At 33.7% G+C, this 26,282-nt stretch overlaps 1 protein-coding gene across 1 annotated transcript; it reads left to right on the forward strand.

Moving 5' to 3' along the window:
- Positions 1-206: 206 nt before the first annotated feature.
- LOC104087130 (galactolipase DONGLE, chloroplastic) lies at positions 207-11,021 on the forward strand. Its single transcript, XM_009591536.2, has 5 exons — positions 207-459; positions 865-1,246; positions 2,756-2,861; positions 4,579-4,610; positions 9,647-11,021. The coding sequence occupies exons 1-5, from the start codon at positions 207-209 to the stop codon at positions 11,019-11,021; spliced, it is 2,148 nt and encodes a 715-aa protein (XP_009589831.2).
- The last annotated feature ends 15,261 nt before the right edge of the window (positions 11,022-26,282 follow it).

The following is a 26,282-nucleotide window of genomic DNA, read 5'->3' on the forward strand; positions in this document are numbered from 1 at the left end:
CGACTACAACTCTCAAAACGATCGACCGGGTCATTACACTCTTCTCTCATAATTCTCTCAAACCCACAGCTTTTCTCACCGCCATTGCTAAAATTCTCGAACTTCTCCGCTAAGTTCCTGAGTCAGCTTCTTGATCCTCGAGTTCTTCAGTGAATTCCTGTAATTAAGCTATCAGTGGTATCGGAGCGATCCTTTCCTTGGCAACAATGATGAAAGGAACAACAAGAGTAACTGAAAATTCACTATCAGAAGTAGGTGAATTGCGTGAATTGATACAAAATATGATTTCAAAGATCGGGACTTTAGCAGGGGAAGTTTCTAATCTCAAAAGGTTAGATCAAACTGTACTTGAGTTGCAAGAGCAAGTGATAACTGCTACTGGTCAACAAAGGGATAAAACACCATTAGAACGTGAAGAAGAGCCATCTTATGAAAGTCCTCAGAGAGAAAGGAATGCTGGTCATCATAATGGTCACAATTCTAATTTTTCATGATGGTCTAGGATAGAGTATGTGAGATTTCCTGGGGAAGATTTGAGATCTTGACCGTACAAGATCGAACAGTTCTTTTCCATGTAGAAAGTAGCTGCTGAAGAGAAGGTGGAAGTGGCAGCAATGCAGTTGGAAGGTCAAGCCATCCAATGGCACTTATCATACATAAGGTACAGACAATATCTTCATCCTGCTATATGGAATGAATATGTTATGGAAATTGTGGAAAGGTTTGGTACTTATTTTGATGATCCGATGGAAGAAATAAAAAAGATCAAGCAAACTAAAAGTGTAAAGGAATACCAATCCATATTTGAACGGAATTTCACTAGAGTAAATCTGTCATAAGAAAATGCGATTAGTTGCTTTATAGGTGGGCTAAAACATGAATTAAATATAGCAGTAAAGTTAACAAATCCCACCACATTGTCTCAAGCTTACAAGACTGTCAGGCTACAAGAAGCTTATCTTGTTGCTATCAGATATCTTGCTATTGATCAAGGTGGCCAACAGTCAAATGCTAAGAGGTATGGAGATCCAAAAGCTTACAACAGACCTCTCCTACCAACCCTTAATTCAAGTAACTTGACAACTCCTAAGGGGTACAACAGAAGAACCTTGAGTATAGAAGAGATGAGTGAGAAGATAGCTCAAAGTTTATGCTACTTCTGCAATGAGAAGTATGTGCAGGGTCACAAGTGCAAAAACCTTAAGCAGTTGTATCTGCTGGAACTAGAAGAACCAAAAGAGGCCAGGTACTTGAAGAGGATACAGAAGGAGAAGTGGAGGAACAAGGACTGGAGTTGGCTCAACCTTTGGACCAGCTGGAAATATCTATTTATGATCTGAATGGTTCCTTGGGGTTTAGAACCTTGAGAGTGATTGGTTATCATTCTAAGAAACTTCTACAGAGATTGGTGGATACAGGAAGCTCCCATAATTTCATTGATGCTGAAGTAGTGGCCAAACTTGGGTGTCCTATCATGCCAACCACACCCCAATTAGTAACTGCAGCTAATGGCCCTACCAGAAATTCGGCAAAAACATCCAAAAATACCGACCAAAGTAGGTCGGTAATGGCCAATAACAGTCCAAAATGCGACCATTAACGTGTGGTCGGTATTTTGTAGGTCGGAAGGGCATACTGATCAAATTTGGTCGGAAATTACGGACCAACTTTGGTCGGTCAATTAAATTCAAAAAAATAATTGCCGAAAAAACCGACCAAAATCGGTCGATATTTTAATTATGTAATTAAAAATATACCATCTGAGAATCAAACTAAGGTCTGTACTGTGGAAGGATGCTATTCTACTACTAGACTATTAGTGCATTTTGTTTTAAGACTGCCGTTTATTTTATTTATACTATTTAATTATATTTTCGCACGAAAATAACCGACCAATGTCAGTCGGTTTTATTAAAAAATAAAATTACCGATCGAATTCAGTCGGTTTTTTAAAATGACCTGCCGAATTAACCGACCGATTGCGGTCAGTTTTTTTAATATTAATTTTAATTTATTTTAAATGAAAACTGGCCAAAGTTGGTCGATTTCTTGAAAAATAAATTTTGCGGGACTCAAAAATAGTTTTTCGTATTTTTTCACCAAAGAAACCGGCCAAAGTCAGTCGGTTTCGTAAAAAAAAATTAAAACAAAATAATTTGAAAAACCAATCGACTTTAGTCGATTTTTTGGCCGGCTTTTTGACCTACCAAAATTGATCGGTAGATCGCGGTCGGTAATGGCCGAATTTCTAGTAGTGTCGTAAAATGCTGAAGGTTGACAAGATATGTAGAATTTCTTAGTTGTTGCAAGGGGCTGAATTCTCTACTGAATACTTGCTATTGCCTCTAGTATCATGTGGTGTAGTATAGGGAGTTCAGTAGCTATTAACTCTAGGAGATATAAAGATGAATTTTAGAACTCTTACTATGGAGTTCTACTACAAAGGAAGAAAACATGTTCTGAGAGGAGTAGACAAACATGTCATAGCTATTGGAGTTGGGAGATTAACTAGAGCTGTATGTAATCATTCTGAGCTTTGTATGATTCAAGTAATACCTACTATGTGTAATGAGTTATAATAGTATTCCTTAGAGTCTAAAGAACAAAGCAATATAGATCCACAGTTGTTAACTTTACTGACAGAGTTCAAAGAATTATTTGTGGAATCTATACAATTACCACCATCTAGAGGAGTGGTTGACCACATGATTATATTGCAATCATGAACTGAACCTATAAACAAGAGACCCTATAGGTATCCCTCAGTGAAGAAAGATGTGATAGAATCTCTGGTACAACAGATGTTAGATCAGGGAATTATACAATCTAGCACTAGTTCTTTTGTTGCCCCTGTTATCTTAGTTGGGAAGAAGGATGAGTCTTGGAGATTATGTGTTGACTATAGGGACCAAAACAAACATACTATAAAGAATACGTTTCCTATACTTATGGTGGAGGATCTGTTAGATGAATTGGGAGGGTCTAAGATCTTCTCTAAAATAGATCTTAAGATCTGGATATCACCAATTAAGAATGGCTAAAGAGGATGTACCTAAGACTGTATTTAGGACTCACTCAGGATATTATGTATACCTAGTGATGCTCTTTGGTCTGTCAAATGCACCAACAACATTTTAAGGTTTGATGAACTCTGTCTTTCAGGCTTTTCTCAAAAAGTGTGTACTATAGAAGGTTCATACAAAAATTTGGGATCATTGGAAAACCATTAACAGACCTCTTGAAGAAGGATAACTTCAAATGGTCACCCAAAGCTATTGTTGCTTTTGAAGAATTGAAGGAAGCCTTGACAAAAGCTCATGTATTAGCTCTGCCTAATATTAACAAAACTTTTGTTGTTGAAACTGATGCTGGTGGGTATGGAATATGTGTTGTTCTCATGCAACAGGGACACCCCATAGCCTTTATCAGCAAGGCATTATCTACCAGGCACATGGCACTCTCAGTGTATGATAGAGAGTTATTAGCCATAGTTCATACAGTCACTAAATGGTCTCAATATCTGCTTGGCCAAAGGTTCATCATCAGAACTGACCATAGAGCCTTGTAGTTCTTAATGGAACAAAAGCTTCATACCAACTCTCAGCTTATGTGGTTGACCAAGCTTATGCCTTTTGACTATGTCATTGAGTATAAAAGTGGAGTCACAAATAAGGTTGCAGATGCCTTTCTAGAATGCCTGGAGCTGAACTATTCTCCCTTGTACTATCTACTACCAGTTCTGATCTGATGCAAGCTATAAATTGATAGCTGGGAGACAAACTCTGAGCTCAAAGCATTGATTGAGCAACTAACAGTTAATCCTTCAACTCACCCACAGTGCACTTGGCAGCACAACCAATTGAGGAGGAAAGGAAAACTGGTAGTGGGCAACATTCAGCAATTGAGAACACACATTATTGGGCTATGACATTCTACACCACAAGTAGGTCATTCAGGCATTGAACCAACATTAAAAAAAGCTTATGACACTATTTTAGTGGAAGGGAATTAGGAAGGATGTCTAGTTATTTGTGTAGGGATGTGGCACTTGCCAAAGAAGAAAATATGATCTAGCAGCCTATCCTGGCCTTCTACAACCACTACCTATTCCAGATGTGGTGTGGTCACAAAATCAGTATGGAATTTATAGATGGGTTACCCAGATCCCATGGTTATGAAGTCATTCTTGTGGTTGTGGACGGACTAAGTAAGTATGGTCACTTCATTCCCTCAACGCATCCTTATACTGCCCAATCAGTAGCCAAAGTATTCCTAGATAATACAGTTAAATTGCATGGCCTCCTAGACTCTATTGTTAGTGACAAAGATGCAAAGCTTTTGAGTTCATTCTGGCACGAGTTGTTCTCAATACAATGGGTACAATTGAACACGTCCTCAGCTTATCATCCTCAGTCTGATGGGCAAACTGAAGTTCTAAACAGATGTTTGGAAACATATCTCAGATATTTCTGTAACGAAGACAGCTCCAAATGATATTCTTGGCTACCTATGGATGAATACTGATACAATACATCATTCAGCTATTAAAACCACCCCTTATGAAGTTCTATATGGCAGACCTCCCCCCTTGCATCTTCCTTCCTTACCAGGTGAATCAGCCTCAGTTGAAGTTGACAATACACTCATCAATAAGGAGCTAAAATTGCAACTACTCAAACACCATTTGCTGAGAGCTCAACTAAGGATGAAACAACAAGTTGATGCTCATATGAGTGACAGACAATTTGCACTTGGAGATTGGGTTTATTTGAAGATCCAACCATATAAACAAGCTACTGTGTCAGCACATCATTCCACAAGTTAGCGGCAAAGTATTATGGACCCTTTCAGATCTCCAAAAGAGTAGGACCAGTTGCATATACCCTACTGTTTCCACCATTAGTTAAATTACACCCTACCATTCATGTATCACTATTAAAGAAATGCCACCAACTACCCATTAAAATTGCCTACCGTCCCACCACTGATATAGCCAGCCCACATTGTCCAAACCAGGAGGCTATACTACAAAGAAGGATGGTAAAGAAGGGAAACAAAGCTGTCGCATAAGGACTGGTGAAATGGGCAGGGTTACCTGCTGATTGTGCTACTTGGGAATTCTTGATTGTATTGAAAGTTAGATTTCCTCATTTTGTTCCTTGTGGTCAAGGATCTTCTACGGCAGGGAGTATTGATACAGAAAATCCAGCTCGAAGTTAGTAGTATTAGCAAATGTTAGTTAGAGGCAAAGTTCCGAAAATGAGTTAGTAAGATGCCACGTCAGCAAAAGTTAGTTGGAGTTAGTTACACGAGTTGTTAGGAGAACAAATTCTGTTTGTTAGACAAGTTGTATTCATTTCATTTCATATAAGTACATTGTAATATACAGAAATGAATAAGAATTCCATTACAATTTTCCTAAATACTCTCTTCTCTCATAAGTCTCTCAAACCCACAGCTTTTCTCATCGCCATTGCTGAAATTCTCGAACTTCTCCGCTAAGTTCCTGAGTCAACTGCTTGATCCTCGAGTTCTTCAGTGAATTCCTGCAATTAAGCTATTAGTATAGCAAGAATTTCACACACACAACTTACAGTAGTCATAGAGATAAATTCGGCAGTAAATCTTTTCAAACCGTTCTTATTTGGGGAAAGACATTCATTTTGATATTTAATATTTGTTGATAAAACTTAGGATGTTTCATGTTGAAGTTTAGTTTTTGTTCAACATAATTGTAAAACCGTTTCTTCTGAGAAAATACATGTGTTTTATATTCCTGTAAATGATGAATCACCTGAAATTTCATATAATTAAAATCATATGCGTACTCCCTCCGTCTCAAATTATAACGCCCTTAAGAAAAAATAATTAGGATGAGATTTTTATTACTTTATCTTTATTCATATTTTAATATTTAATCTTTCTTCATTGATATTTGAACAAAGATAGTCATAATTGAAGTGTTTGTAGTATTCGAGGATAATTATTACTAAGGGTAAAAAATAATAAAAATAATTAATTTTGTCTTGAACTTCTAAAATGACAAATAATTTGAGACAACTATTTTTAGTAATGACGACGGATAATATGAGACGGAGAGAGTAATAGACTACGAAAACTAAAGCTGCCGTTAATCCAAATTTCTCAAGTATATCATACAATAAATCTGCTGGATATAATCTTAAAGCCTCTCTTACTGTCGCATGTAGGTATACTAAACTATTGATATGTGACTCATTTACATTATAAAAATCAAATTAATTCAAACATGTAAGTGTAAAAGGCATCTGACAATAATTTTTTTTATTATCTTGAGACGAAAAAAATAGACATGAAAGTGGAGTAATTAGTAGTTGAATATTTAAATTCATTATGTTTTTGTTTTTGTTATCGTGATTTTGTTACTTATTATTGGGTTGGTTATGATTCAATTTAAGAAACTACAAGTTAAAAAAAAAAATGTATCATGGCTACATCTAAAACTCGTGTTGGGGTTTAGGAAATCTATAGATTCATCTCCCTCAATTATGGAATATTTTTTAAATATAGAGCTTCTTTTATAGATACATGAATATAGCATTTTTTTTTAGCTCAAAAGAAAACAAATAAATATATACGAGTATTAGTGGGTTTGAGTGAAAGTGGGTCCATCCGCGTTGACTTTCTTACAGAATTCTTACCTCGGTAAACCTTGTATATATCGTGTTGACCATGTTGAAAAGTTTTACTATAAAAAATTAGAAAATAAGATAAATAGAAAAAATAAGAGAAAAACATGCATCCTTTTATTCCTAGTGTATTAACAAACGAGTGGAGTAGGCTAGTGATATTTGTGAGAATTTCCCACAAAATAGGTATGGGTTTGATTTTCATTATCCCTCTTTCTCTTTCTTTTTTCTAGATCAATTGATTTTGTGGCCCATTACAAATATTTTTTATAAGGTTATCTTTTTCTAATCAAATTATATAAAAGTTATGCTGAACTATTTCCTCCTTTCTCCCGGTCACCTTATATAATAGAAACGTTTTTTCTTATTTGAGATCAACGTTTATTTCATTGAACTTGCTCTCTCTATATATATACACAAGAGGTTAATGAATAAAATACACAAAATATTTGGAGAACTATTTTCTTCTATTAAAATTATAACGGAAAGGAAAATCTTGAAACAACGGTAAAATTATCTTTGTGTGATTTATAGGTCATAAATATGGGATGCTTTGAATACCGGATTTACTTATTCATACAAGATCATTTTCAAGTAAAACATGTAATTTTTCCTGGATGCAGGTTTTGCGGTTCCAACTAACAACCTTAACCAACATAGTGGATATCCATTATTTGTGTCAATTGAGTTCGTTGTTTATTGTTGTATTTAAACATAAATGATTTGGACGGACGATACAGAAATTGATTAATGAATTGAATAATTCGCCTCCAAAACATGAGGACAAGAGAATATATCGGAACAATGATGTAATATTCAATTGCCAATAATCAATATTACAAAATTAAAGAAGCATTCGTTACATCTTATAACTCCTATCCGTAAAAGCCTGAACTAGTTAAGGCTTTTAAATTAGGCAAGACTCTTATAATCCATGTTATAAGCAAGTCACTAAGTAAAGTATATATGCTAAGTTTGACAAAAAGAAAAATAGCAGAAGTAGAAGAATCAAAATATAGAAAAAACAAATGCTAGATAGTCATTTATTGTACCGTAATTCCAACCTCATCAAAATTTATAGTCACTTGTTGAGCCCAATAACTAACCCAATGATACTCTTAACATAGTGTGATATTGTCCGTTTAGGACAAAGCTCGAACGATTTCCCTCAAATGGCTTCACGGCTTATACCTTTAAGAGATTACTACACCTTATATGTAAGCTCTTAATCTTTTCAGCTTATAGGACTTTGTTCGCACAACCAAAAATTTCTACCGCACACACTACTTCCACCGCTAATTACCACCATACATTATTATTTATGTGCGCCCATTACCACATCAATCACCACTCCACAACCACCATTGCCAACCTTCTCCATACAAACATGGCTACCATCTTACAACTATTATCGTTGATCACCACCGCCGCCAATCACTTTTAAAGTGTATTTATCAAATAAATAATTTATATAACACCATATAAAGGATGGGCAGGTAGTCAGATCTAGTACGGATAGTACATGGACGGTAGTTGGGGTCGGCGGCTCTCCCAGGGTTCCCTCATCTGAGATCTCTAGGGAAGAGGATCAAGTTGGTCCTTGCGAACAGCTTGATGCACTATCTCCCTTTAATCCTTTGAGCGAAATATCTACACATACCAAAAACATCGCAAAATTCTAGTATCAATCTAATATATTCTACATATATTTGGACTAGAGTTGACAAACAAACAAAACCAGTAATATACTTTCTTAGTATCGAATAGAAATTTAAATGGAGCGTGGCCAAGTGGTAAGGTAACATGTTTTGGTCCCGCTATTCAGAGGTTCGAATCCTTCATCCCAGAACATATAGCTCTAATTTTGTGAATATAATATTTAATAGTACTTTAATTGAATTTTATATTATTAGTAATTTTGAATAAAAGATAAACTATCCAGATTTAGATGCTAAAAAATAGTTTCAATCATTCAATGTTCGAATCTAAATATAATATCTCTAATATTCAGATGTATATTAGATTCAGACGTTTTAATATTAATAAAAATGAATAAGATCTGAAATTTAACTCGACTAGATATCAAATCATCATCAAGATCAATTTAGTGAAAACTTTTGATCTTGCACGCTAACGTCAACACGTGCAATCATGTTAGAGACGCCCCCTCCCCCCCCCCCCCCAACCCAAAATCCTTTTTTCCCCTCTTTTTTCCCCCATTTATCAATGGTTAATCAATCCCCTGGTTGGTCCCTCCTTAGAATGCGACATTTATGGTGAACTTTCCTTTTTAGAACATGGGAGGACTTCCAAATCGAACATGTATTTTCTCCTACAAAGATACACTATAAAAGAATAGAGTTTAAGCATCGCCAGGGTAAAGAATTGTTTAAACTATTAAATTATCTAAATACAGATAATATTTTTTTTAAAATATGAAATTTGTAATTTTAAAAATAAAAAATTCTGTATAGTAACTATGTTACCCTAAAAAAATAATAACATACACATGAAAAAGAGATAGAGGGAAAGGGAAGAAAATGGAAAACCAAAATAATAACACGCTATAATTCATCCACATAGCATCAACGCACCTTTGAAGTCAACCACTTGAAAGGAAATTAATGAGAGAGAATTAACAAAACCATATTTCTAGCTATATAAACATATTTTATTTGCAGCCGCAAAATTAAACATTTAATTAGTCACGACTAGAGCCCCAACCGACCACTTAATTTATTACATTATATGGAAATTTTGCATTACTCAGTCAAATTACTCGCTAAACATGTCTTTATTTTTTTTTTAAATTTCCCTACTCACTCTCTCCTTACCCCACTTCAACAACACCCTTTTCAATTATCATCACAAAACAAACACAATATATACATAACCCTTGATCTATAATTCAACTAGAGCTAACCCTCTCTCCCTTTCTAGTAATTTCTCTCTATTTTCATGGTGTCTAAAATGCTTAGATTGCCAAATATACAGCTTAACTTCCCTACATTTTCATCAGACTTTTTGCCTAAACCATCTATTATCAGATTCAATGAAGGTAACCTAACTGCACCAAAAGTTATATCCACTAAGGAAATTTCCAAGAACATTGCTCACAGTGTTGATACTAGTACTAATACTACAACGGATCGTAGTTGTAGTAGTAATAATAATAATATTGAGAGATTGGCTTCAATGTGGAGAGAAGTTCAAGGGTCAAATAACTGGGAAAACCTAGCAGATCCATTGGATTCTCTTCTCCGCGAGGAGATTATTCGATATGGAGAGTTTGTGGCTGCTTGTTATGATGCATTTGATCTTGATCCAAATTCAAAAAGATACTTGAATTGCAAGTATGGGAAGAAGAGGATGTTAAGAGAAGTAGGGTTGGGAAATTCAGGTTACCAAGTGACAAAATACATATATGCCACTCCAGATATTAATGTCTTCCACATTGGTGTCAATAATATTGGCTCATCATCATGTGGGAGATGGATTGGTTATATTGCAGTATCAAATGATGAAGAAACAAAGAGGCTTGGTAGGAGAGATGTGCTTGTTACTTTTCGTGGAACGGTCACTAGCCCTGAATGGATAGCCAATTTGATGAGCTCATTGACTCCTGCTCGTCTTGATCCTCATAATCCGAGACCTCAGGTTAAGGTTGAAGCTGGATTCTTGAGTTTGTACACTTCGAATGAGGGAGAAAAGTTTGGCCTTGAAAGTTGTCGCGAACAATTACTTTCCGAGGTAGGGAAAGTACTAAACAAGTACAAAGGGGAGGAAATGAGCATAACTTTGGCAGGACATAGCATGGGGAGTGCACTAGCCCTCTTACTAGCCTATGACATATCAGAGTTGGGCCTGAATCGTGACAGGTTATCGAATAATCACACAATAGTACCGGTGACGGTTTTTTCCTTTGGAGGGCCAAGAGTTGGAAACTCTGGCTTCAAGGAGAGATGTGAAGATCTAGGTGTAAAAGTTTTGAGAATAACAAATGTAAATGACCCTATAACAAAACTTCCTGGGGTTTTTTTGAATGAGCATTTTAGGGTTTTGGGTGGGTGGTATGAGGTACCATGGAGTTGTTCATGTTATGCACATGTTGGAGTTGAAATCTTGTTAGATTTCTTCAAGATGCATAACCCTTCTTGTGTACATGATTTAGGAACTTATCTTAGTTTGCTCAAGTGTCCTAAGAGATTGCAAGTTCAAAGAGAAGAATTAGGCATTGATTTCTTCAATAGAGCAAAGGCGTTTGTCATTTCTAGAGCTCAAAACTTCAATGCCTTGCAATTGAAAAATGCTGCATTGAATATGGTGAACTTGGTTCAGTCCCAAAGGACTTAGACATTCTCTAGATCTAGTGATGTATTTAACTTTTAACCTAAAAATAGATAGCTTTTTTTGTATAATATATAACTTTAATTTGCATCCTCTAGGAAAGATCATGAGGTTTACAGTTTGCAAATATATATTGTACAATATTAATAATCGTAAATAATGCAAGGAAAATCAACTCGATATTACAATATCGTCTTCTTTATTTTTATTTTTTTTCATTTGATTAGGTATATATAAGGGGTTAAACCAACCTCTTAGTACTTGGTTATGGAGTCACCGACCACAAATCTTTCCCCAAATATAAAACAAAAATTAAAGGGGAAGGGGAGAAGATTAATAGAGGGAGATGACCAACAAGGGTTTACAACTGAGTGATAAGTACTCGTTTGTCCTTAATCAGAAGTCTCGAATTTGAGTCTTGGGTATGAAATCACTTTCGTTAGAGAGCACTTACCTCCCATGTGAAACTTTTGGTGTGATCCTGGATTTAATAGTGCCCAATGGAAGACACCAAAAAATAAGGGAGATGCATATGGTGCATATTAAAGCTCTTATTTCATGGTTATGATATGTTATTTGATAGTCAGTACGTAATAGATTCTAAGACTAGGTCAATGGACATGATCGAATAAAAATACTCAAAGCATATCTTAATTATTGTTCCTCCGTCCAAAACTTATGTTCTTATTACTCTATCATCCTATATTGATTTTGACGAATTGTTTCTAATTTAATTGAACTCCACCTGCAAGGTTCCCGAAAATTAATTTTATATATATAGGAGGAACAAACGATTCTTGTAACTACATACTATGAATTGTTTTGCATATATTTATCAAAATATTACAATTTGCGTTTTTGTGAAACTAAATAATATATAGCTATTATAAAGAGGGTATCTACACTGAAAGGATGATTAACTTGTATTACATTTATATGCCAAAACACACACTAGCTAACACCAACCTCGTTTGAAATAGCGCTAGGTAATTGGTTCGATTTGTATGAATTCCCAATATGTATGTTTACTCCATTCAGGCTTGCTATATTCACATACTAAATATTACGAAAATCTGCCATTTTCTTTGAGTTTAATTAGTTGTATACATTGACAGAAAGAAATATTTATACAATCAGGTCATATATTAGGTAACTACGAGTAAATCTTTTGATAATCACAAATTAATAAACAAGTATAGGTGGTAACTAACAATATGCAGATGGTTGTAGATTTTTTTTTTAACTCCCGTACATAACATTATACTGTTTTATGTTGATGATTGTGAGGTTAATTTAGAATATGAAGATCAGAATGGAGACAGTATTGTCCATTATGAAGTTACTCTTGAATTTGAAACTAGTTTAGCATTGCATTGTTACATTTTCAAGTTTGAACTAGAACCTAATGCAAAGAGAAAAGAAGATGTATATGCCTCTTTGTTTCATGTTTGATTTGTATCAGCATAGCTAGTTCCTTCGTACGACCTTGTATTTATACTTTTGGCTGTAGCAAAGTTAGGAATTTTTTTTAAGGATGTTCCAACTTGAAAGAAGTGAAAAAAAATTCCCGACAAAGGGTGTTCAATATATGTTATATACATCTAAAACTTATCTATATACACATCGTAAATTTTCGATGAAGGGTGGTCAATTGACCACCTTTTAAACATGGCTTTGCCCCTGGCTTTTGGTTTAATAAATTTCAATCACCTCGAGGTGGTTTTATTAAAAATGTAAGATAAAAAATTCATTGATAATAGTAAAAAAAATTATATTATCAGTGCATCTAACTTAAATGTTTTTTATATTAATTGACTTTTGCGAACTTTCATTGAAGTTATAGCATAATACGACATCTTTTCTCATGCAAATATGAATTATAATGTAAACGTCAAGGAAAAACGATAAACTCCACGAAATGAGTGGTTTACCAATTTGCTGGAATGAAATAGTAGTTGTGTTCTATTCACACGTACGCAAGAAGTATTAGTCAAGAGCTTAGTCAGATTGTTGAAATTAGTTTCATCAGCAAAACAAGAGTCAGTGATGGTGAATTAATTAAATAACAAAAGAGCTTCTCCGACCAAAAATGAAAGAGAGCATCGGGTTACAAATATGAATAACAAAAAAAGAAAGAAAAGGAACACACTTATACGCACATGCGGAGATCAGAGGCGGATCCAGAATTTAAACTTTATAAGTTTATTTTTAAGGTTTTTAGTATTGAACCCATTATATTTTTAAAGTTATGTTTAACTATTTTTGTAATTTTAATGAATTTTTACATATAAATTTTTACACCGCATCGAAAGCTATGGGTTCAATTGAACCTGTCATTAATACCCTAGATACGCCCCTAGCGGAGGTAGAAGTCCAGATATGAGTTCGATCGGACATGTAACTTTTGCTTAAATAGTGTATTTATATTAAGAAGTTTATTATATATATATAATATTAAATTTAGATCTAACTATTAACACTTGAAGTTATCATTCTAAAATCATAAAGACTAGAACACATAAAGTGGAAATACTGGTGGCACGTCCGTTGAGATGCACAGAGTATATTTAAGGATGAAATCTAGGGGTGTACAAATGAAACCGACAAACCATACTAACCCGATAATCCGAGTCAAACCGAGAAAAAAATCCGACTATGATTTGGTTTGGTGTTGAAAAAAAACCCGACCATATTTAGTTTGGTTTGGTTTTAACTAAAAAAAGTCAAACCGAAACCAAACCAACCCGACATTATATGTATAGAAGCTTTAAATATATTTAATACATAAAAATATTTATAGTAGTATAGTTTATAAATATTCTTAAGCTTTTTCATAGTTTTATCTTTTAACGTATTATTTCAAGTTTTGAGCTTATAATTTTTGGATTTTTTGGATGCTCCAATAAGTTTTATAGTCCATAAATGTTAGTAACTCAAATAAATTTTAAACCAAAATCAAATTAATACTAATGCTAATAAAAGTCATTCAAATCAATTGTACTATGAATGAAAATAGTGTTGGATATCTATTTTTTTAGTTTTTTTCATGGTTTAGATAAAATGTATAACTTATTTTTCTTTTAGTAGTTAGTCATGTAAATAATAGTACTTATTAGTCATAATTTTAAATTATATTTATTTTCATTATGACTTATTAATAATATTTATTTTATGCGATTTTATTATATTTATTCTTGAATATTTTAGTATAATGCCATGACTCATCTCATATTTATGTTATTTTATTGAAAAACATCTTATATAGTTCTGTCTTACTAGGATTAAGGAAATATTTGTAGCACAAATTTTACGTTTTGTGCTATGAAGACTTTATGGGGGAAAAAATCGAAAAACCCCGAAAACCCGAAAAATCCGAGAAAAATCGAGATTAAAAAACCCGACTTTTATTGATTTGATTTGGTATTTATATATTAGATTTAATAATCCGATACAATTGATTTGGTTTGATAATTAGAAAATCCAAACCAACCTAACTCATGTACACCCCTAATGAAATCTATAGAATCCCACAAAAAGGATCGGAAGTGTACGTAAAATTATAAAGCGGTCGTGCATGGGTGACAATATAACGGTCCCAAACTCATTTTATATTTCTCTTTTTTTGAAATTTTAGTAAAAGGGTTTATATTTTATATACTGACTATATGGCATCATTACACATTTTCTACATCAGGAAAACAAAAGTTGGGGTTACAAAGAGGTTTTGGCCGGGGGGGGGAGGGGGGATGGAGAATGATCGTACAGTATTTTTTTTTTAATTGTATGTTGTCTTTTAAAAATTCAAAATAGTTAACATTATATTAGAACAATAAAGTACTGATCTCATATAATTCTTTACTGCCTAAATCAGTTGCGCTATTTTCTCTTCTGAACTGAATCAAATTCTATCCGACGAACAAGAATAACTTTGTTTAGCCAAGCTTTTTTTTGCCAAAAGTATTTTTTTGGCCGAAAGTGTTTTTTTCAAAAAATGAGGTGTTTGACCAAGTTTTTAGAAGAAAAAAAAAGTACTTTTGAGGAGAAGCACAAGCAGTTTTGAGAAGCAGAAAAAAATAGCTTCTCTCCCAAAACACTTTTCTGAGAAGCACTTTTGAAAAAAATACATTTAAAAGCAGTTTTTAAAAATTTGGTCAAACACTAATTACTACTCAAAAGTGCTTTTAAAACTAATTAACCAAACACAAATTTCTTCTTATTAAAAAATATTTTTTTAAAAAGTATTTTTGAGAAATGTACTTCTCAAAATAAGCTGATTTGAGAACCTCGGCCAAACAGGCTAGATGCCAAGAAGCTTGCCAGAAAATACATTGAAGAAGCGATCACAACCTTATGCTAAAAAATTCAGATAGAAATGCATAAATTAATATGCTTATTATGTCTTTGAGATAGAATTGTGATACATAAATAAAGAAAAAAATGACAAATTGATCCTTTATGTTTGGTGGTAAGTTCAAAATAGTTCCTTAAGTATACTCTTGAGTAGTTTTGGTCCTCTAAGTTTGTCAAAAGTGAGCACTTTTGGTCTCTATCAAATATTTAACAAAGAAACTGCAATACAAAGACTGCATGAGATACCAAAATTAGACCAAAATCTCACCAAATCGAAAAGTCAAATCAAACCAATTAAAAAAATATAATTTTGTTTGGTATTGCGTAAAAAAATCCAAACTAAATCGACATATTAAATACATAATTTATATAAATACTTTTAAGACCTTATATAGAATTTTCTTTAAAAACTATCTAGAAAGATTTGGGATCCTCTAATGGGATATAATATTTAATAGAACTATGAAGTGCATTTATTTTTATTTACTTTAAATAATAGGTTGTGTTGCTTTCTTATCAATGTTTTTAAATGTGTCAATCATCTCTTTGTTCTTCCATATTCATATGTCAAGATTTTTTATATCTTTTTCGAATTTAAAATGGTATATCGATAATTTAAAATTAAATAGAACTTATCATTATTTAGGTATCATATTAATTTTATATTTAATTATTAAATTCGATTAACCTTGAAAGCGTACATCAACAAAAAATTATTACTAAGAAAATAACTATAGTGTATTATTAAAAACGTTCTCCTATAAGAATATTTTAATAAATCATATGTTTGTCAATTTTTTTTTAATTTTTACTAAACATATATTCACTTATCAAAACTTTGTTTATAAACAAAGTATGATTGAAATAATAACCATGTAACAAAACCCTCCCGAAAAATCCGATAAAATCCAAATCGATATAATTAGTCTGGATTGATTTTGATAAAAATTGAACCAACTCGATCCATATACGCCCTGAATGCATTCTTCATATTATGAGAGTTACTGAATCTCACTAATGATTCTAATTTTCACGTACATTCAATTGGGAGAGTGGTCTATGGATTCTGCTGCAGCAATATGTACAGTAAGATCTTATTAGGGACATAATAATCGTAGACTAGGCCTTTTTATTAGCATTAAATTACAAGCATTAAAGCAGTATGTAGGTTAATGATATGCATATTGAAGCTGACGATACTAATGGAAGTCATGGTCAACGACTTTAACATAAATGATTAACTCAATGAATCACCTTATAGTGGAGACCTTAAACAACAAAAATGCACCAAATAGATCAAGAATACTAATTACTTCTTCCGTTCACTTTTACTTGTCCCGTATTCTAAAAATTGATTTTCACTTTTAGCATATCAAGAGAAGATAATTTCTTTTTTCTTGTTATACCCACATTATTAATTACTCATTTCAAATCATTTTCTCAAATCCATTAAATATATGCATAAATTAATATGGGTATAATGGTAAATTATACACTTAATTTATTATTTCTTAAAGGGTATGCAAAATCCATAGTGGACAAATAAAAATGAACGGAGGGAGTATCCTGCTTTACTTGGGCGGTGCTTTTAATTTGTTTCTTTGTTGATGAATATACACAAGGCGATGTGAAAAAACTTAACTTATAATCGGTGTTTATATCGATTAATGATAATATAACATGTGTCTTTTCATATATTTTATCACTAATTATATTAAATTAATATGATTTGAGGTAAATATCGAATGCATGTAAATATTTACGAGGTGGATGTATGTATTGTTGCAAATAGGGAACAGGTGGGGCAGTAGCCCCTTTACTAACATGTTAATCTTTTACCGTTATTTGCAAATCTTTCTTCGCCGGAATTTCCTTTACTGCTGTGTAAATAAGTCTATCACTATTTTTACTGTATGACATTGACTACGTAAATAATTATATACAGAGATAAAGTGGATTAAAGTGTGATAATTGTTCTACGGTATAATTTTATGACGTGGATTCAAATCAGCATGGTTTATGTTACAATAATAATAACTATGACGTAATCTCAAACAAATTAAGTTGGATGTATGAATTTTCATTAATCAATTAATATTTTTTTAATTTAAATACATTTCAATTCTTAGGCCCTGACAATTTTTAAATTTTAAAAAATTACTTTTGGCATCCGTTGGTACCATCTTTTCTCAAGTTCTGTTTATCTGTCATAGTCATGAATTCTTGTCTAATTTCCAAAAATATGTCTTTTCTAGAAGTTCTATAAAAGCTAAGGATGAGATATTATTTTGCAGTTGGGAAAGGAAAAATTAGTTGCTAGAATTGTATCTTGCAAGAAAAATGGAATACATGCTTTTCACATATGAGTTGATTTAATTTATCTTTTTGTGGACAATCTTTTACTTTTAGCACCGATCTAATTAAATCCACAGTCTGAAAAGAAATAACGTACAAATTGAATTTTTTTTACAAGCAAAGGTCAACTAACATATCAGATAGTTCTATACATTGACACATACTTTGGTGCTATTTTTCTTCTTTTATGTTTGAACATCTTATTTTAGCATATAATTCTCTCAAGTGTAGTGTACATGGGTCGGGTTGGTTCGGATTTTTCAATTACCAAGCCAAACCAATAGTGTCGGGTTTTTAAATCTATAAACCGAACCAAACCAACAAAGTCGGGCTTTTCAATTTCGGGTTTTCTCGAGTTTTAGATTTTTTTTTCCGGTTTTTTTCGTTTTTTTTCCGGTAAAGTCTTCATAGCACAAATTATGTAAGTTGTGCTCCAAATATTTCTTTAGTCCTAGTAAGATACAACTATATAATGTAGTTTTCAAGAAAATAACACAATAATATGAGATAAGTCATAACATTATACTAAAATATTCAATAACAAAGATAATAAAATTACATAGAGCAAATATTGCTAATTAATAAGCCATAATAAAAATTAACATAATCTAAAAATACTATATAGGTCATGCTAAAATAAGTATAGCTAATAAGTACTATTAATTACATAATTAAGCACTAAAAAAAAATAAACTAAGTTATGCTTTCATTATAAACTAATGTAAAACTAAAAAAATAGATATACAACACTATCGTCATTCTTAGTATTGATTTGAATTTCTTTTGTTAGCATTAATATCGATTTGAACTTTAATTTGTTTGATCAATTATTACATTTATGAGCTATAAAATTTATTTAGTATTCAAGAATGTTAAGTCCAAACTTGAAATAATATTTTAAAAGGTAAAACTGTGAAAAAGTTAAAGAAATATTTATAAATTACATTACAATAAATATTTATATGTATAAATACTTTTAAAAATTGTATAAATGTAATATAGGGCTGGTTTGGTTTCGGTTCGACTTTTTTTAGTTAAAACCAAATCAAACTTATTATGGTCGGATTTTTTTTCCAATCCCAAACCAAATCACAATCGAGTTTTTTTCCCCGATTTAACTCAGATTATCGATTTGGTGCGATTTATCGATTTTCTTTGTACAACCCTAAGGGTAAGAAAAACGAAGAAGAAAAAGAAAGAAGGGAACAAACATTTGTCACTTTATGTTTTTTGTGATGTTAAGTTTTTTTCCATCCCCATCACCCTGAGTAAGGCTGTCCAACGGGACGTGCCATCCCGTCCCGTTCTACTTAATTCTAAACGGGATGGGCCCATATTAAACGGGACACGAGATGGGACGGGATGGCCATTTTATCCCGTTTGTCCCGTCCCTTTTCGTCCCGTCTGTCCCGTCTCATCCCGTCCCGTCCCGCCTGTCCCGCATCCTTTTTTTTTTTTTTTGAATTCTAACCGTTGGGCAACGACTCCAATTGCTTACTGAATTTTTAGAAAAATTTTATTATGCTACAAAATAATTTTCTGGTATATATTATCCTACTATTATACAAATATTATGGTATATATGTGTAATTTCTGTTGTATTTGATAAGTATAAAACTAATCCAACTAATGCACCGGCCATTAATGAAATGATTGTAAAATTTAAAAAGTATTTTTTTTCTATTCCCCAAGTTTATTTAATTTCTACTATACTTAACCCATCTTTAAAATTAAGAGGTGCAAAGGGACTTGTTCGTAAAATTTATGAGAATTTAGCAATTCAAAAAAATGAACAACCATCTCTCGAAGACTGACAAGCTAACATATATTCTTATGTTAGATCAATATTTGATAAATATAAATCTATGGAAACAACAGGTAGTGAAACTGCTCCTTCTACTTCTAAGTCTAGAGTAGAAGTTCTATGGAAAGATATGGATGATATAACAGGTTTTGATTCCTCTATTGATGATGAACTTGATTCTTATCTTAATCAAGGATTGGAAAGTATTAAAGACGAAGAAGGAAACGAACAACTTTTGGCATGGTAGAGGGAGCGTGGCAAGACTTTTCCAACACTTTCAATAATGGCCCGAGATATCCTTACTATTCAAGCATCATCAGTAGCATCGAAGAGTGCTTTTAGTGCGATAAGATTTCAAATCGGAGATCATAGACATTCATTAGCGGAGGACAGCCTAGAGATTTCCGTATTATTTAGAGATTGGATTAATTCAGAAAGAAGAAATCTTGGTTTTGAAAAATTAACCACTAGGGAAGAAGAAGAATACAATGAGATATTTAGCACTGGGAGCGATGACGACATGGAACTCATGGAACATCAATCAACATTGCCAATTCCAGAACAATGTCCGAGAGAAATTATAGATAAGTTACAACGAAGTTATATAGGAGCTTACAAATATTAGTATGATAATTTGTAATTGGCTACTAAGAGGCCTAGTTCAAACAGAACCCTTCCTAGAAGGTGGCTGCGTAGATTAGGTGCTCTTCAAAAGAATTATATTTGTATGTGAGATTTGAAAGTTCTATTAATAAAATAAAAGGCTCTAAGCGTTGAATTTTTTTTATGAATTGTCTTACACTCTTACTTAGTTACTTAATGGCTTGAAATTATATTAAATAAATTATAACTCTATTATAAATTTATAATTACTAGAATATTTCATTACAAGTCTTTTGTTTTAATATTTTATAATTCTTTACTTAGTTTTCTAATTTTCGTTTAATTTTTAAGTTTATTAAATAAGTCAAAAAACTAGTTGTTGCAAACTTTTAAAACTTAGTCATTGTCAAAAGAATAGCCGTTGCCAAATTCAATGCTTATTTTTTTATTTTTTTTAAAACGGTATTTAAGTCCCGCGAACCCGTCCCGTCCCATCCCGTTTATTAGCTGGACGGGATGGGCCTACCGTCCGTCCCGTCCCGTCCTATCCTATTTGTTAGCGGGACGGGATGGGCCTACCATTTCGTCCCGTTTGTCCTGTCCCGCCACCGTCCCGGCTAAATATCGTCACGTCCCGTCCCGTCTTATTAATTTTGTCCTGCCCTATCCCGTTGGACAGCCATAACCCTGAGGCCGCATTGTATAACAAATTATGATGATGTCTGAATCATATATGGAAATTTTTATAAAGTGTATCACGTAAATTTATACTCTCTCCGTTTCAATTTAGGGAATCTTACATAAATATCCCAAATAAGTACTAACTTACCAACCTCTAGCTATTAATCATAGACTTACCAAAACTAGCCAAGAACATATAAAAATTAAAAATCCAAAAAAATAAGGTTCTTTCTCTTCAAGAATCACATGCAAAGATCTCATTTCATATTTTTAGGCGTGATCAACAACATTAGATACAAGACGGAAAGAAAATTCATGGATGAGGTAGCAAACAAGGTGATGAAATACAAAAATATATATATACAAAATTTCAAAAATCTAAGAAAAAAAAATTCAATGGGTATAGTTGAAATTCATTGAAAAGACATAGATGAGTAAATATACAAAATTTGAGAAAGATTTGAGGTGATTTGGATTAATTTGGTATCAAAATTCGTAGTTAAAATCGATTTTAAATAATATTTCTGCGATACATGTATCAAATATGTATCACGCATGTATCACACACAGAAGTATGCATGGGTATACATGTGATACATATTTGATACACATATGATATATATGTGATACACAAATGATACAACGTGTGATACACATCATTTTTTTTTTATGTTCATCTTCTACTTCGAATTTTCAATTCAAACCACCTCAAAACTCCATCAAATCATCCCAAAACTGGAATTCAAACTCCTTACGATGTATCCAATCTATTCTAACAATACTCACTCAAAAGAAAGCAAAAATTTAACCTTTTGTTTTTGCTACAAATAGCTAATTAGCTAATATTGGTAACATTTGGCTAATATTAGTAATATTTTATGAATTGACCGATTTTTATAATAAGCTACTTATAAATGAACATTATTGGTAATTTTCCTTCAAGTTATATGAACCTATTTGACTGGACACAGAATTTAAGAAAAGATAGAAGACTTTTGAACTTGTGATAAAATGAGACATATATTTTGTGTGGCTATAAATTATTGCATAAAGATAAATTATTTTCAGATAAGGAAATGAGCCATTCTTTTTGGCACGAACTAAAAAGGAAATATGTTTAAGTAAATTGAAACGGAGAGAGTATAATAAAAGTATAAAACCCTCTATTTTAAGCTTACCAATTCCAAATATGAATTCACCTTGATCTTGATGAGTATAAATTTTGAGGATGTCCACAATAGAAAAAGATATGAATCGATATTGGTGAAATGTCTATTTAGAATGATTAAGTCACCACCAAGTTAAATAGTTGTGGTAGGATGGATACAATCTCTCCATCTTTAATTTCAGATTCAAATTTTGAAAATAAAAAAAAAATCTTTTAATAAGACATTACGTGGTATGAATCCAGATTATTCGAAATCCTAATTCTGAATTGTCAATGGATTTTAAAGGAAGATGGACCCCTAATAATACAAAGAATCATTACGTAGAAATCATTAGTAGTTTACCCTTTTAAACTTTTCCATAGGCAGCCAACTTCTCTCAAATTTCAAATAATACGTCACAAATAAACATGAAATACTAAAACACGAGAATCACGGTGGTAATCTCTCCCCCTCCAGAAAGAAAGCTTTTGTACCTTTAGTACTTGTTATGATTGACAGACAACATAAGATCGTCTGTGTCAATTGATTCTTTCATTATTCTTCGTTTGACATTATAAAATATAGAGCGTATCTTTAGCAAGTAATTAATGGGATATTCATTGCCTTTTCTGCCCAATTTCTTGCTTAACTGTATAGTAGGGGCATACACACGAGCTACAATATTTATTTGGAAAAAAACCAACCTAAATTGGTTTTTGTAGAATTTTTTTAACACACTCTGATTAACCTGAAATTTATAAGTCTATTGGAAACGACCTAATGTGTAACAGTCCAGTCCACTAGTGATATTTTTCGCTTTGAGCTTAGGCTCGTATGACTTTAAAACGCATTACTAGAGTCTAAGGCATGTATACTTATTGTAACGACCCGACACGTTTTGAGCATTTACGCTCCTTTCAACTATTTGAAGTCTTGAATAACTTCCTACGAGGTATTATAACTTGTGTGAATTGTCGGTTTTGGTTTTAAGGTATTTTGGAGTGAAACGAGACACTTAGTCTCATAATTAAAAATTTTAAGTTAGAAAAGTTGACCAGATATGGACTTATGTGTAAACGACCTCGGATTCGAATTCTGATAATTCCAATAGCTCTGTATGATGATTTTGGACTTAGGAGCGTGCCCAAAAAATTATTTGGAGGTCGGTAGAGGAATTAGGCTTGAAATGGCGAAAGTTAAATTTTCAGGAAAGTTTGACCGGAGGGTTGATTTTTTGATATCGGGGTCGGAATCAGATTCTAAAAATTGGAATACCTCTGTTACGTCATTTATGACTTGTGTGCAAAATATGAGGTCAATCGGACGCGATTTGATAGGTTCCGGCGTCATTTGTAGAAATTAAAAGTTTCAAAGTTCATTGGGTTTAAATCTATGTGTGATTCGTGTTTTTTGTGTTGTTGGATATGATTTGAAGACTCAACTAAGTTCGTATGATGTTTTAGGACTTGCTGGTATAATTGGTTGAGGTCCCGGGGGCCTCGGGTGAGTTTCGGATGGTTAACAGATCAAATTCAGACTTAGAAGAAATCTGAAATATTTCTGTCTTCTGGTGTGATCGCACCTGCGAGAAATTGGCCGCAGGTGCGGTGCCGCAGATGCGGCTCATTTATGCTGAAGCGGAGCTGGGCTGGCCTGGGCAAAGAGCAGGTGCGAGGGAGTTAATCGCATCTGCGAGCCCTCAGGTGCGAGCGAGGCTCTGCAGATGCGGAGTTGAAGGAGAGGCAAATCCGTAGGTGCGGACCATTGAGCGCAGAAACGCGACCGCAAGTGCGGTCCTAGGCATCGCAGAAGCGATCATGGCTGGCCAAGCTATTCTTGCAGAAGCGAGATTTTTCCCGCAGAAGCGAAGGTCGCAGATGCGACCTCTTGTCCGCATGTGCGGATTGACTGGACAGAACCCTTTAAGTTTGAGCGTTCGTGATTTTTCACCATTTTCAGATTTTGGAGCACGGCTTGGGCGATTTTGGAGAGGAGTTTTTCCACACAACTTGGGGTAAATGTTCTCGATTCCCTTGTGATTATATTCCACGAATTAATCTTCATTTTCAGTGTTAGGTTATTATTTTTCTCAAGAGAAATCAGAGGAAATTTCTACAATTTTATAAAATAAATTTTCGAGATTTGAACACCGATTCAGAGTCGGATTTGAGTGAAATTAGTATGGTTGAACTTGTAATTGGATGGGTTGTCTGATTTTGTGAGTTTCGTCGGATTCCGATACGTACGCTCCACGGATGATTTTTGGAGTGTAATTTCGGATTTTTATGGAAAAATTATAATTTCATATGGAATTAATTTTAATAAATTTTATTGACTGAAATGAATTATTTGTGACTAGATTCGAGGCATTCGGAGGTCGATTTCCGAGGCAAAGGCATAGGAGAGTAAATAATTTCACGGTTTGAGATAAGTAGCAGTTATAAATATGGTCCTGAGGGTATGAAACCCCGGATTTTGTATCATGTGATTGTTTTGGAGGTGACGCACATGCTAGGTGATGGGCATGTGGGCGTGCACCGAGGGAATTATGACTTGGTCCATCCCGTGGAAACTGTAAAGGTGAATAACTTTTTGTTAGTTATGTGCTCTCTATGTATTATGGAAATTTGACTGTAAGTCATGTTAGAAATCATGTTTAGGCTATATGTTGGTATTGTTGGGACCCATAGAGGTCGTGTACATGTTGAACTATCTGCCTAATTGTTGTTTTGTACTCAGTCACAGTTTACTTGATTATTTTATCCAGTCTATATTGTTCATTATTGATGCATCATATCATTGTTTGTTTGGGCTGATTTCATGATTTTTGAGAGCCCAAGAGACTGGAGAGATTTATGACTGAGCGAGGCCGAGGGCTTGATTGTGAGATGTTATACTATAGCACGTGAGTTGTCCGTGCGAATCCAGATATTGATATAATAGCATGTGAGTTATCCGTGCGGATTCATATATTGATACTATAGCATGTGAGTTGTCCGTGCAGCACATGAGTTATCCGTACAGATTATAGCGCTTGGATTGTAGGAGCCCCTTCAGAGTCTGTACACCCCAGTGAGCGCGGGTACCCATTGAGTGTGAGTGCTGAGAGCTGGGAGCCCAGTGAGTGATTGTTGTCCTGAGAAGCTCTACTTACTTTTCATTTGTTAATGCACTTAGTTGCTATCTGTTATTGCTTTGAAATCTCTGAAGGGTCTTATATCCGGATTACATGAACTTGAACTGTATAAAAATTGATTTGACTTAAACTGCCGGATTTGAAAGCATGTCTATTCTTTGCTAGAATTACTGAAAATGAACTATAACTGTGTAGCTCGTCACTATCTTCAGTTCGTTATTTATTATTGTTACTTACTGAGTTGGTTGTACTCATACTACACCCTGCACTTCGTGTGCAGATCCAGGTATTTCTGGTCATAGCGGGTGTTGATTCTCTCACACAGTTGACTTTTCGGAGATCCAGAGTTAGCTGTAGTGTTTCACAGACCTTGTCTCTCCTTCCCTATTTCCTTCTGTACTGTATTTGGTCTCGGACTATTATAGACCGTATTTTCCAAACTTGTATTCAGATTAGATGCTCATGTACTCAGTGACACCAGGTTTTGGGAGTATTTATATTTCTACTTGTGAGATTTCTTCCGCTGAATTTAATCATTATGTTTCCAAATTTAAAGTATATGTGGTTTATTGAGATTGTTGGCTTGCCTAGTATTTAGATAGGCGCCATCACGATGGGTGAGATTTTGGGTTGTGACAAGTTGGTATCAGAGCTTTAGGTGACATAGGTCTCACGAGTCATGAGCAGGTTTAGTAGAGTCTTGCGGATCGGTACGGAGACGTCTGTACTTATCTTCGAGAGGCTACCTAACCCTTTGGAAAAATAAAACTTCACTTTCTTGTATGCTATTGTGCGGAATTTATTCAGCTTGAAACATAACTCTTTGAATTGCTTCCACGCATTTTGTATGTGCATATGAGCGCTCGGTATCAATTGTGCATCACCGACTTGTGATTCTATGAACGAGGTTCAAGATGTGTATTCTGTATTTTGGTGATGGGCTTGTCTGGACGACTTGAGGCTAGGTTTAAACTGCAGCTTAGGCTCGGTAGCTTCAGTTGTATCCTGTACATTTAGACTCATATGTCCGGTAATGTCCCTACGAGGGGAATTTGTGGCTCGATGAGCGGTGGAATGGCTTTGTGATGAGTATGATGTAACTGCAGGATATGTAAAGACGATTTGAATGTGACGAGAAGTTTTTCCTTGAAATGTAAAGGAAGGCCATTGGGTGCTTGATTTTCGTTTTG

This window comes from Nicotiana tomentosiformis, chromosome 9 (genome assembly GCF_000390325.3).
Source record: "Nicotiana tomentosiformis chromosome 9, ASM39032v3, whole genome shotgun sequence".
NCBI classification, from domain to species: Eukaryota; Viridiplantae; Streptophyta; class Magnoliopsida; order Solanales; family Solanaceae; genus Nicotiana; species Nicotiana tomentosiformis.